The sequence below is a fragment of the Falco punctatus genome (assembly GCF_963210335.1).
Source record: "Falco punctatus genome assembly, chromosome: 18".
NCBI classification, from domain to species: Eukaryota; Metazoa; Chordata; class Aves; order Falconiformes; family Falconidae; genus Falco; species Falco punctatus.
Genome location: NC_137598.1, coordinates 1,086,603 through 1,099,384, shown reverse-complemented (window position 1 = coordinate 1,099,384; position 12,782 = coordinate 1,086,603). Strand labels below are relative to the sequence as shown.

Sequence of the window (12,782 nt, the reverse complement as noted above, 5' to 3'; positions counted from 1 at the left end):
GAGCCGGGCGCTGGCTCGCCCGCAGTGTTCCCGCTTGTGGTGACTTTTTTTGCACGAAATAATCGTAATCCGGTTACTTTTCCTCCGCTGCGGATCAAGCGGGATTGCTGTTGGCAACCTGGAAATCCGTGCGGCTTTGCCATCCCGTGTTTTGCGTCGGAACCGGAGCAGCCTCCATCCTACCGAGGGCTCGTCCCGGTGAAAAGCCCCGTTGCTTTTTTTTCCCCCCCGATGCCGGTTCACCAGCACCAGGCGGGAGCGTGGAGAGCTGTGAGTAACCGTCGGGCTGGGCTCGGTTCGCTCGGCCAGACACGAGCTTAAAAACAGCTCCAGAGTTTACTCATCTTAATCTGGGGAGGAAAGGGAGTTTCTCGTCCGGCTAATTACAGGTTGTCTCGCTGCTGAGCCGTGGACTCCGTATGCTTTCCTTGTGGGCGAGGAGGCTGGCGGTGAGTCACCGGCTCCAACATCTCTGACAATCCCATGCTTAAGGGAAACGTCTTTGCACCGACGCTGTGGCGTGGGAGTCGCTTACGCAAGGAGCTCGGTAACGGGACGGATCCTCCCGGGAGGCGGCGACAGCTCCCTGTTACACCGGGGAGAGCGCGGCTGGGCTCGACGCCGTGTCCCACCGCTTGCCTGTCTGTAAAATGGGCTAACGCCGGCGCGGTGCTGTGTGCGTGGTGCTTAGGGGCACAACGCTGGCGACGATGCGCTTGCAGCGTGTGTGGGGGGATGAATTTCCACTTTGAATTGCAGGGGGAGTAAAGATGATATTGTTGGTGTAAGTCGAGTAGCTGGAAAAGCCCAGCTCAACGGCTGGATTTCTCCAGATCACCGAAAACGTCACATTTTTTCTGTTCTTCCTGACTCTGCCATGTGTTTCCAGGCCTTGGCGAAGGCTGAGCGCCGTCGCTGCCGTTCGTACGGTGCAGTGGGAGTCTCGTGTTTGGGTTTGCTTTCTGCTGCAGCCGCTCCCGATGTTGGAGGAGCAGCGCTTTTCTGGGTGCGGTGGTGTAAAGCATGTGCAAACCTCTTGTATCGCAGGAGGAGGGTGGGCTGGTCACTTGGACTTTAAAGCGCTGTGGCCATTTTTTTTTCTTTGGCGCTTCCCTTCTTCATAGTGATTAAAATAAAAGGCCTCGCGAGGCTGGTTGTGAGGGTTAATAGTTTCTGTAGGACAAAAGCTGCTGTTTCAAGTAGGTGTAAAAGGAAAATAAACAGTTGGCGCAACAAGTTGTGGCATCACAGCTTTAACCTGCGCGGAGCGGGGACCGCAGGCACTAAACTCCTTCCTGCTGCTTGGGAGTCGTTGCCCTGGTGTGGAAAGGAAAGCCGCCTTTTCCCGGGAAATACAGGGGGTGAGAAAAACCGCTTTTTCCCAGGAAATACAGGGGATGTTCTCGATGGAAAATGTACTGGCAAAGCCGCTGTGCGGCAGCTTGAGCAGCGCCTGTCTGCACTGTGGTGTTTTTTGGGGAAAGCGATGTTTAATCGCCTTGAAGGTGCTTTTTTTTTGCTTGCTGAGGAAGTTTATAGAGGGGCGGCGGGGCGGCAGCTTGCAGCTCTTAAGAGTTGATACAGCTGGAAGGGAAATGTGTCGGGATGCTCGTGCGGAGCGTGCAGCTCGGAAGAGCCAGGCTTTCTCCGAGCGCGGCTGGAGGTGTGAAACATTTGCCAGCTCTCGGCGTGCAAGCGGTGGATATTAAGCGATCAAATCTCTGCTGGAATAGAGGGAGGCAGGGGATGCAAGGAGGAGTTGTGTGCCCAGATACTTCCCAAGATCAGGAACGTGGCCTTTCTGGCGCTGTAGGTTTTGTGCTTGTTCCTCGTTTTCTGCTGGGTTTACTGTGTTTCTGACGAGTTGGTGCTGTGCAGCTGCAGCGGGATGTGATGCTGCTCTCGCCCCGTATCCAACAGGTGCCTTGGCCCTGTGAGTGCTTGAGTTAAACTGTAAACTCATGCAAATGACAGAAAGATCGATATACGCAGCGGGAAGGGGGCTGGATCAAAATACTAGGGGGAGAAAACGGTGTGGAACTGGTGGCAGAATCCACCGTGGCCTGGTTTGCGGAGGAGCTGGTTATGAGCATCCCGCCGGGAGGCTGGCAAGGACAGCGAGTGCCGGGCGCTGCGGCGAAACCGGGGTTTGCGCTGGAAATAGTCGTGACCTGATTTAAGCAGGTGAATTTGTCTCCGTTTGAATTTGCCTGCATGTGGCCTTGGAGAAAGAGGCGTTTGTTTTAAACGCGTGCCGCGGCGTGGGCTAAAACGGGAAGGGAGCCTAAGACGGGTCATTAAATAATTACTGTAATTCTTGGGAGTATAACCCTGCTCCCAAGAACGTCATGAGAGCGGGTGCTGCCGCGCTCATCAAATGATTTAATGGCTTTATCAAGCCACAGCGTAAGGAAGGACAGTTTTAGGAATCTCATCATTTCTTCTCCTTCTGTTCCTGCCGCCGCCATCCCTCATCCTGACGAGGCAGTTCGTGCAGCCCCACGAAGCAGGGGGTGTTTATTGACTGAACTTTACAGCCCTTCGTTGCCCCCGTGTCCTGGGTGCTGCCTCCCGCGCTGGAATGCGCAGCAGCCCCGTGCCCTCTCCCCTGGGCAGCTTTCAGGGATGAAAAGTCGATGCTTAAGTGGAAGCAAGGATGCTGTGAAAACCAGATTACGTGTGCTCATCCTCGTTAATTATCGGACTGTAACAACAATCCTTTTTTAACGTAGTACACGATCCATGTTCAGGTTTGAGCCCTTGTTTTCCCTTCAGCACCAAACAGAAATTTATCCCGAAAAGCCCAAACCCTTTCGAAAGAGGAGTTGATAAATAAGAGTGATGATCATGTGGGTAGAGCCTCAGAATTAATGAAGCTTCTGTGTTTGTGTTGGAGACTTTTCCAGCTTTTACACGGTTTGGAGGCTTCATGCCCGTGCGGTGCCGACGTGCTCTTCACCCCAAGTTTTAGAATAATCTGGGTGTTGAAATTAGTGCGGTTTTATTTAGAGCAATGGGAAGCAGGTGGCTGTAGCTCTGGAAAACAGGGTGAAGTTTCTATTTAAAAGCGGTTAAGCATATGAAAATTGTCATGTTTTTATAAACTCTCACTGCGACTCTTGCTTCACTGCTGCTCTTCTCGTGCTCTGACTTTTGAGCAACAGTGTGTTTTTTTAAGAACGCCTTTTCCCTGCTGGAAAAACCTCCACTTGCGGGGACAGCATGCTGTCCTGAAGGAGCCTGGGTCGTGCCAAAAATCTGCAGGAGGCTTCTGAGCTCGGCTTCTGAGGCTGGGGTACGGCGGGACGGGGACTCCAGGAAGAGCAGCTCATACCGAACGCGGGATGCTGCAGCCCAGCGACCTCAGTGCTATGTCTGACCTGGCCGGGAGCTGCCTGACGCCTCTGTTTACAAATATTCTGCTTTCTGCCTCTGTTTACAAATCATATTCCGCTTTCTGCCTTGTGGACTGGCTTTTTGCATCCGCAGCGCCCTTTCCTTGGGCTGGAGGAGTGGGCGAGCTCGTAGCTTTTTGTCAGGAATAACTGTTTGGCTGAGCTTTGGCGACGGAGGTTCGGTGAGGATCCATCAAGCCAGTTTGATTTTTGCCCTGGGTGAAGCGAGAGCTGCGCGGGCCCTATCCTGTCTTGCACAGCACCTAGTCGGAGCTTAGCGACCACGATAAAGGTATTAGGTCAGGTCAGGCTCAGCGCAACACTGCTAATCCCGGCTTGGTTTTGGCTGCTGTCGCGTGCGTTAGGTAACCTGCGGGTGTCGGGTCAGGGATGCGGGCTGGGGCAGAGGCAGCATCCCGCGGCTGTGGGAAAGCGGAGAAAGTGAGGAACCTCCCTGGAGGAGCTTCAGATCTCGCTCGTTTGGAGCTGAGCCGCATGAGTAGCTTATTTTGCTCATAGCTATTCCGATAAGGCTCGTTAAGTAAAGAGCAGGGCTCGGCCAGCTCGGGCGCGGGGCCACTCACGGCGCCGATGTCTCGCCTCAGTTTGCACCATGACCCCGCCGTCGGGGTGAGGCTTGGGTGCAGCTCCACGGGGAGAGCGAGCCGGCCGCCTTTCCCTCCGTGTCAGCACCAAGTGCTCTCCTTGCACCGGTTTTGGGTGGGATTTTGGTTTGGGAGTCGGGCGCGTTGGCTGCATGGCTTCTCGGAGCTTCCTCCTGCTGGAGCTTGGGAAAGCCAAGCAGGTGAGCGACGTGGGAAGTGCAGAGCGTCTGGCTGGGGCCGGCAGAGCAAGGTCTTGCGGGGATTTTTGGCACCCCCTGCCTTGGTCCAGCTGGGAGATGCTCTCTGCAGGCTGGGACGCGACAGAGGTGCCCGGCTGAGGTCGTGCCACGACTTTGTGCCGCTGGGACCAGAGCCCTGGTGACCTGGCTGGCATTCCTGCCCTCCTCCAAAACCCACGTGGTGATCCGGGGGAAGAGGCGTCGCCCTTCCACGCTCCTTAAATATTCCTAGAAATACCTTTGGAAACGTAACAGAGGCCGCCTATGATACAGGAGCTCCAGGTCGTGTTTAATACTTAGTTTTGACATCAGCCCTTAAAAACAAATCTCTCTTTTTCTGAAGTACGTGGTCTCCACGTGATTGAAATCTAAACAAAATTAGAAGCCTGAACAGTCCATCTTTTCTGCGGATTGGGTGAAATGTTTATTTAGTTAGGTGTGCTTGATGATTTTATTTTGGTTTTTGCCCCTCGTTATGCCCTAGATGACACAAGTGATGAAGCTGAGCTACGCTGAATTATTTTTACCTTCCTTCTGATTTCTTCCCTTGGTCCCTTTTAATGTGCCTGGTGGAGTTAGGGCAGGGACCAGGATGCTCCGCATCTCTCCGGCAGGTCCCTACTGAAACCTGGCGAATTAATTTTGGCGATGCCTTACCCTGCAGGGAGCGAGGGAGCTGCGGGGCGCTCGGCTTCTGCGTGTTTTCTCTGACTTTACCCTTGGTTTAGACCAGCGTTTGGTATTTGGTGTTTTAATCGGCGTTAGGAAGGAGGAAGGTTTGTGTCGGGGTGACCGAAACACGGCTCTTTCCTCGCTGAAGGCAGAGGGAACCCGGGCAGGTTCTCGCCGCCTGGAAGGATGCAGTTTTGTGGTAGTGATAGGCGGAGGCATCCGTCCGGCGCGTTGGGATGCGCAGCTTTCACTCTGTGTTCCAGGGTGTGGTGACCGAGCGAGAAAGACTGTTTGTGTAAGGATCGAGCTTAGCAGAGTTCAGAGCTCGGGGTGACTCACGGCTCGCTGCATCGCTCCACTTGAAACGACGCCGTGCTGCGGTGCTGGTGTGGGCTGGGGGGAAGAGACCCCGACTGATGGCTCAGAATCCCGGCAGGAGCAGCAGAGGAGCCTGCAGGTAATGTAATAACCCCCTGCGTGTCACCCGTGCCGGGGGAGCCAGCGACGTTTAGCGTGGCGCGGCGTGAGGCTTTGCTGCTGGTGGGGTTTTGAGCCTTAAAACCACAGGTGGCGTAAATTTACCCCATGGATTGGTTGGCTTCTACCTCCTGAAGACCCCCAGGATGCTCTGGCCTGCGGCCACTTGGTCCTTTCTTCATTGTGCTCCTCGTTAGCAAACCTGTGCTGGCTCAAAGGCTGCTGCCACCCCCCCGGGGCCGTGCCCTGGGCGTGCCCAAATCGTAAGAAAAGAAATTTTATAGCAACTAGGCTGGGAAATGCACCTACCCAGCTCAAACTCTGTTTAAAATCAGAATATTTGCGTGCAAAGGGGGTATTTCAACGCGCTTGAGGACAAAAGTCCTCCTGGGTTGCTGGTGCCTTTGACAACGTTGACTTAAAAGCTGGAGTTTAAAAAGGAGGGAGGTTGTGGCGACTTTTGACGCAAAAGGAAACATTTTCCTTGGGCTGAAACTGTTGAGTTTCCGAATATAGTTTGAGCTGCTGCGTCCTGCTGCCTGGAGCGAGCAGGAAACGGATGCCCAGGGGCTGGGGGAGGACACCTGCCTCCCACTGATCCCCCTCCCCAGACCAAGACACCCTCAAGGCACCGCCGAGAGCTCGGTCCTGAGCTCAGCTCCCGGTTCTCTGTGCAAGCCGGGACGCCGGGGGGTTCGCCGGGGCAGCACCAGGCAGCTGGGAGACTGGCTAAAAAAAATAAATAAGTACCAAGTTTTTATTTCTTTATTCAACCTGCTTTTGAAGATTTCACGCCGCGCTGCTGGTTCGGCTGAGATGGGCTTGCAGAAACCAGGGTGGTCTTCCTGTAAAAGCGGGCAGGATGATGAAGGCTTCTAAATATTTGCCATGCTGAAGGCTCTTATCAGGGGTGTTGAGCACATGGTTGTAAATTTGCATTTTCTGCGCTTTCTTCTGCTATTTGCACACAACTGATAAAGCAGCTGCTGCGCCAGGGTGCCAGGGGGAAGGGGGTTTGGAAGAAGAGCTCGGTACGTTGCTGGATGGTGACCGGGAGGGTGAGCCTGGGGTTAGGTCTTGTATGAAACCTCGTGTTGTTTGCAGGAAAAAAAAAAAAAAAAAAAAGGAAAGAGAAAAAAAAAAAGAAAAAAGGTTTTCTCATAGGGGAGTCGCCTCCTTCGTTCGCTGATGTTGTTCCTTCCGCGGCTCGCAGGGGACCGCGCTCCGCAGGTATGACAGCGTGTTCGGGCACGACAGCAGAACGGGGTGAAGTATTTCCAGTAGCAATGAACTCGGTCACCCTTTCTGGACAGGACAATGAAAAAAAAAAAAAAAAGAAAGAAAAAAAAAAAAACTAAACCCCAGTGAATCAGCCTGAAACCATTTGCTGCAAAACACCTCCCGAAATCCCGACGCGTGGCCGGAGAGGGGCTGGGAGTTGGAGCCGGTCCCCTCCTTGCTCTTGTGGATTCCAGCAACACCCTGTGGCTCGTGCGCTTCTAGAAACTTCTCCAGACAGAGTGTGATTTGCTAATAACCTTTTAGCTTTGCTTTGGGCCCGCGGTATCGAAGCCCGGGGCGGTCAGAAAGCTGTTGTACCTTGAGTGGCTTCTTGTGGATGGGCAGCAGGAGCGGTGACGGTGACTGATTTTTTTTTTGGGGGGGGGGGGGGTGGGGGGAGAGAGCTGCCATTGCCCCGACATCCCTTCCCGTTGGGTTGGCGCCAGGCGGTTCCTGCCTTGTCATGGAGAAATCGCTGCAGGCAGCGGCAAATCCACGCCTTTCCTCGGACCTGATCAGCCTGTAAATTGCTTTTATAAGCCCTTATAAAGAAAAAAATTTTTTTTTTTTTTTAAAAAAAAAAAAAAGGCTGGTCTTGGTGAGGCTCAGCCCCGCAGCTGGCTGTCCCTCGTGCTGGAACCCAGTCCGGAGCATAACGAATTTGTTATTCATTAGCCTTGAGAGTTGTGCTCTTCTGCAGGTGAACGGTTAAAACACCGGCCGGGATCTTCACCTCTGACTTCCAGGCGAATCCCGTTGCTGTTTTTCTGGGATTTTCCCCAAGGTTATATGTGAAGCATCCAGTGGTGCCTGACCGGGACGTGAAAACTCTTTCCAGGCTCGTGTTTTCGCTGCCTAGCACTCGCGGGTCTCCTGCTTGCAAATCCTTCCAGTGTCTCATAAGGGCGAGGCTTAATTAAGCTTTTTATCACATTTTACAAGCATTAGCTAACGAAATGTCGTGGCGTCCCTATGGGGTAGGTGTTTTTCCGCTTACCCTAACCAAGCCGTTTGTGTCGGGAGGGAGATGCTTTGGAACCCGTGCCCGCCGTTACGCCGAGATGCTCTAAAAAGACGTGGATTTCCCCGAGGTTTGAAAACGCCAACATTGTCCCGTGCCCGCGCAGTGCAGCCGATGGAAATGTCAGACCGGAGGCTCCCGGAGATCTGAACATCCATAAAAACAAGCGGTTTTTAGGACGGCTGGAAATGCAGCTGGTGGCCTCAGCTGGCGGCGTCTGCAGCTTGTAATTAAAATTTGTGTGTTCCTGAAGGAGGAGGAGGATGGAAAATGGGGTGAACGTGGGTTCCGCCAGAGCTGCGCTGAGCTTTTACCCCATTTCTTATCTTTATGGTGCTTGGGCGAGAGCCGGGGGGCATGGGAAGGGGGCAGGGTGCCAGTGCCTGGGATGAGGGGGGAGGAAAGGCAATCCTCTCATTTTACTCATGTTAAAATTTAAAACACTAACGTTAGCCGGATGGGGAAAAGCAGAACGCCGAGAGCTGGAGGGTGCCAGCGCTCGCCTCCAACGCGGGGTTGGGTTATTTTTTAACCAGGAGCGAGCGGCTCCGGCTCTGCTCCCTCGCGTTTTGCCTGCGTAGCTGGGCGCCGGCGGCACAGCAGAGCAGGTGCTGGGCTCGGAGGATTCCTGCCAGCCAAGGACATCGTGGTTTTCCCCAAACGCGGCGTCACACGCGGTTCGAAGCCAATATTGACACCGCTGTCAGCTCCGGAGCTTGCGCGGCACATCCTCGGTGGAAGGCTCCGGGCGAGCCGCCGGTGCTGCCGCCGACGCTGGGAGAAGGTTGGTTTTTCCCTGGAGCTTTTCCTCTTGGGACTCCTCTCGCTGCTTCGGCTTGTTCGGTTTGGGTTTTAACCCCTGCTGCCGGTTTGGTTTGGAGCTCGTTGCCCCTCGGCTTCGCCGGTTTTTCACCGATGCGCAGCACGCTCTGGTGAAATCCGTCGGCTGAAAAGGGGCTGAGCATCTCCTACAGTTTCAAAAATCTGGACCAAAAGTAGCTGGGCTGGAAACCTTCGGCGGATTTAATGCTCTGCAGTTACCAGTGGAAGGCAGCTCCTCGCGGGAGGCGGCAATGGGATGGATAATCCCCATCGGGAGTGTTGCGGCGCCGCGGTCAACCTCCTACCGGTGAGACTGGAGCGGACGTGGAACCGTGGGAGAGAAAATGCGATGGATCTCGGGAGAGAACAGAGCCACAGGACAACCACGGGGAGCTGCTGGAGGGAGGGAACTGGATTACAAATCCAGAAAATTAGGATTACAACGAAGGGCCTGGAGCCCCAACCCCCGCATCCTGCAGCGGCCAAACCAGCACGTGGTTTATTCCTTTGGAAGTGATTTTTTTTTTTATTTTTTAATTATTATTAATTTTTTTCCCCCGTATTTTTAAGATAGAGCTGAACAGGAGTAAACATGCTGCATCCCTCAGCCTGGCTTCCCTGGGGTGTTGGCGGGCAGGTGGCTGAAATGGGATCAATTCTGTCTGTTGGAGACGGGGCTGGGTACGTATTTTGCAGCATCCCCCCCCTCCCAAAATATGCCAGAAGCCACATAAACACCCACTGCTGCGCTGCCGCCCGATGCCCTACCTGCCAAATACTTTTACTGACAGGGCGCAGATAACAATGCGCAATTGTGTGCGTCCCGGCGCTGCGGTTATTCAAATAAATAAAAATCTTTCCCCAGATTTCGCTGGGAAGGAGGCGTTTACCTTCCCCGACATCGCTTCTGCTCCTCTATGCAAATTTTTTGGGAAACCTCATCCATGTGAGGCCAAACCGAGGTGTAAATCCTCCAGATTTACGGAGCGGAGCTGCTGTTGGCACCTCCAGGGGGGACAGCACTGTCGCCTTTTTGCAAATAAAAGCATTTTGATGTTTTCTGGATGTGGGTTTGTTTTGGCAATATTTTTTTTTTTTCCTCCCCCCTCCACATTTTGAAAACTTCAGCCAGGGACGCATGACAGCTCCCCAGCGAATTAATTTCGGTGGGGGTGTCACCTTTGGTGTCACTCCCGTAGGTGATGGCTTTGCCCCCAGGAAGCGGTGTGGACCCCGCGGTGCTGCTGTTGTGATTTGAGCTGTGGCGTTTGTGCTAAAAGCAGGAAAAAAGTTTTATTTCCAGTCGTCGTCCCCCCCCCCCCCCCCCCCCCCCAAAAAAAAAAAAAAAAAAAAATTATGGGAAGGTGATGACGGAGCCTTATCGCAATGGGAGGATCACTGCCAAGAATTCCTGCCCGCTTTTGGGAGCTCTGAAGGCTGTTTTAATTGAGAGTTGATAACGAAGCCACGCCAAGCTGGCTCCGCGCCGGCAGTTTTCCCCCCCTCTCAAATCCGGATTTTTATTATCCGAAGAGCTCAGAGATGGGAATTCCCCACTCCTGAAAACGCAGTGAAGACAAACGCGCTGGTTTGCCAGAAGCTTTGGGGAGTTAAAGGAGAAGCACCTCGAGGGATGCGCGAGAGGTGGGAATATCTTGGAGGAGGAAGAAAAGGGGGAAGAAAATTACGGGAATGTTGGGAAGCGCGCTTTGTCGGTGTTTCCGGGTCTTCCCTCCCGTCACCAAGCAGTTCTCATTAACGTCTTTGCAAATTAAGGCAATTTTGTTTCAGCTTTTCGCTGCTGGGAAGATGCTGGACGGGTGGTGGTGGGAGCCAGGACTCAAAATCCGGCTCTCCCTTTGCGCGCAGCCTGGAAGAGAAAAACTTTGGGAGTATGGGACAGCACCTTTGGGCTTTGCTTGTTGGGGGTTTGTTTGTTTGTTTGTTTTTCCCCTGGAATAGCTTAAAACATAAATATTTAGGAAGTAGCATTTCCTTGAAGCACTGATGACTGGGGGGGATGATTTTTCAGAGGCCTTCAAGAACATAATGGATAAAGAAATAATGGATATTTGGGATGTGATGGATAACGGGACCGTGGGATAGGATGCCTTTCTTCAGTATCCCGGATTTGTACCAAAGCTGTGGAAAAAAAACCTCAGAGGGACCATTTTGCTAGAGTGGCGAATTCATCCCCCAAATCCCGTTGGCGCGTTTTGCAGCCGGAGCTTTGCATCTGCGGCTGACGCGCTGGCGATGTCCCTCTGGTATTTTCAGGCAATTTTTTTTATTTGTCCTGTTGCCCTTTTGATCTCATTCTGATGAAATACTGGAGGAAAACTGGCACCTTGGGGCTTTTTTTTTTTTTTGGGGGGGGGGGGGGGCGGGGGATGAGATCCCATCGGCTCGGGATGGGGATGCTGGTGGCCGCGTGGGCTTCAGCTGGATTGTTCCGAGGATGAAATCATGGTTATTCAGCATTTAATTTGCCTTAATTCCCACCGGAGCATCCTGCAAATAATTCAGTATATCAATAATAATATAAATATAAATATATAAATAAACTAACCTGGGATTTAGTCCCAAACACGTTGTCATCAGCACTTTTCTGTTTGCAATAGAAGGGGAAAAGCTGGTGTAGGGATTGTACCCCGCGGTCGGGATGGCACCGTAGATGCTGGGGTGCACGTGTCGCCTGCAGCCGTTGCTGGACAGTGAATTTTATTTTATTTTATTTATTTTACTGTCCGAACACACGTCGTTTCGGGGTTGTCTTCAGCTAACAACAGCCCCAAGATCGCCGCGGCGATAAAAAAAATGAAATAATTTTTCTGCACACATCCAATTAATAAGCGAACGACCCGCCAGCGGGGCAGTATTTAGCCATCAAAGCCAGGTTTTGCCCATTTTTGAGAGTAATCCTGAAAAGAAGTCTTTTTTTCCAAGGAAAACAGGTTTCGGCGTCTTCCATGTAACACTCAAATTGCCTCTCCTACACTCGGTACAGCAATGCCTCCTTCGATCAGCCTGGCACATTTTTTTTCCCCTCTTCTTCATGTATGAATTTTCAGTTTGGGATTATTTTAATTTTTTTTTTCCCCAGCGGTTTCTGTTCCTCGACAGTAGAATTTTTATCATGACCGTTTAACTGAAAAATAAAATAAAAAAATTTTTTTAAAAAAAAGACAACCCCACCCAGCAGAGCTTTAACTGAAAAATAAAATAAAAATTAAAAAGAAAAAAGACAACCCTACCCGGCAGAGCTTTAACTGAAAAATAAAATAAATTTTTTTTAAAAAAAAAGACAACCCAACCTGGCAGAGCTTTAACTGAAAAATAAAATAAAAAATCATAATAATAAAAAAGACAACCCCACCTGGCAGAGCCTTAACTGATAAATAAAATAAAAATTTTTTTTAAAAAAAGACAACCCAACCCAGCAGAGCTTTAAGCCCAGTCCGGGCTCCCGCTGCTCGCCGTTTCGGGGGGAGGAATGCAGAAAATCAAGATTTGAGCACACACCTTTCCAAATCTCCGGACCTGCTAAAAATTCAGATTTATGTAATTCGCCTTCGGGCAGGCTCTTTGCTCCCTTCTGGGAAGGTGATCCGCACCGGTCACTTGTGGTTTTCTGCAAGGAGGAATTGTTTGGATTTTATTTTTATTTTATTTTTTGCCTGAAAGGGGCTTTTTATGTTGTTCTAATGCTGATGTTTTGCTCCCAAATAAATTTAATTCCTAGTGGTGTATTCGTGATTTTGGAAAGAAAAGCTCCACCACCTTTGGGATGAGAATTGTTTTGGGTTTTTTTTCCCTGGATTTGCCACCGTTAGCAGAGCCGTTACCCCCCTTTGCATGTGGGGAGAAAGCCGCAAAATCCCTATTTTATTTTATTTTTCTCCCAATTATTAATGCACTCAACAGCAGTCCCAAAGCACCGTTAATTGGGGGGAGGGGGCGGTTTATTCTCCCCTCTTGGCACCTGCCATGGGATGGTTCCCAGCCAGCTCGGCCGGGTTAATTATTTTATACACTGTAACGCGAGCCCTGCGCGTTCTCGGTCCGCAGGTCGATGCCGCGGTGCTGATCCGGCGCCGCCGACCCCAGCTGCCCGGCGGGATCCATGAGCGCACCACCTCGGCTATGGACATCGTCCTGTCGGATTTTGTTCGCTCAACGGGGGCAGAGCCAGGACTGGCCAGAGACCTCCTGGAAGGTAAATCAAATGGGGAATAAAAAAAAAGGGAAAGTGCCTGATGGGGAAGCTGGG

The 12,782-nt window shown here is 51.9% G+C and overlaps 1 protein-coding gene and 2 long non-coding RNA genes across 6 annotated transcripts in view; 2 read left to right on the top strand and 1 right to left on the bottom strand.

The window, feature by feature from the left end:
* OTUD7B (OTU deubiquitinase 7B) overlaps positions 1-12,782 on the top strand; it is a 50,489-nt gene that overhangs the window by 16,278 nt on the left and 21,429 nt on the right. For 2 of the 4 annotated variants that reach the window (XM_080368263.1, XM_080368262.1), the window contains 2 exons: positions 100-270; positions 12,581-12,728. In XM_080368263.1, coding sequence (XP_080224389.1) covers positions 232-270; positions 12,581-12,728 — 187 coding nt within the window. In that variant the 5' untranslated portion in view covers positions 100-231. Of the gene's footprint in view, positions 1-99; positions 271-5,174; positions 5,369-12,580; positions 12,729-12,782 lie in introns of all 4 variants that reach the window. The other 2 variants (XM_080368265.1, XM_080368264.1) reach the window with 2 other exon arrangements.
* On the top strand, positions 5,375-11,800 carry LOC308054879. The gene is made up of 2 exons (XR_013924292.1): positions 5,375-11,654; positions 11,717-11,800. It is a non-coding gene; the product is annotated as an uncharacterized lncRNA (long non-coding RNA).
* LOC308054880 lies at positions 9,588-12,574 on the bottom strand. Its single transcript, XR_013924293.1, has 2 exons — positions 11,949-12,574; positions 9,588-11,826 (listed from the first exon to the last, which is right to left on the bottom strand). It is a non-coding gene; the product is annotated as an uncharacterized lncRNA (long non-coding RNA).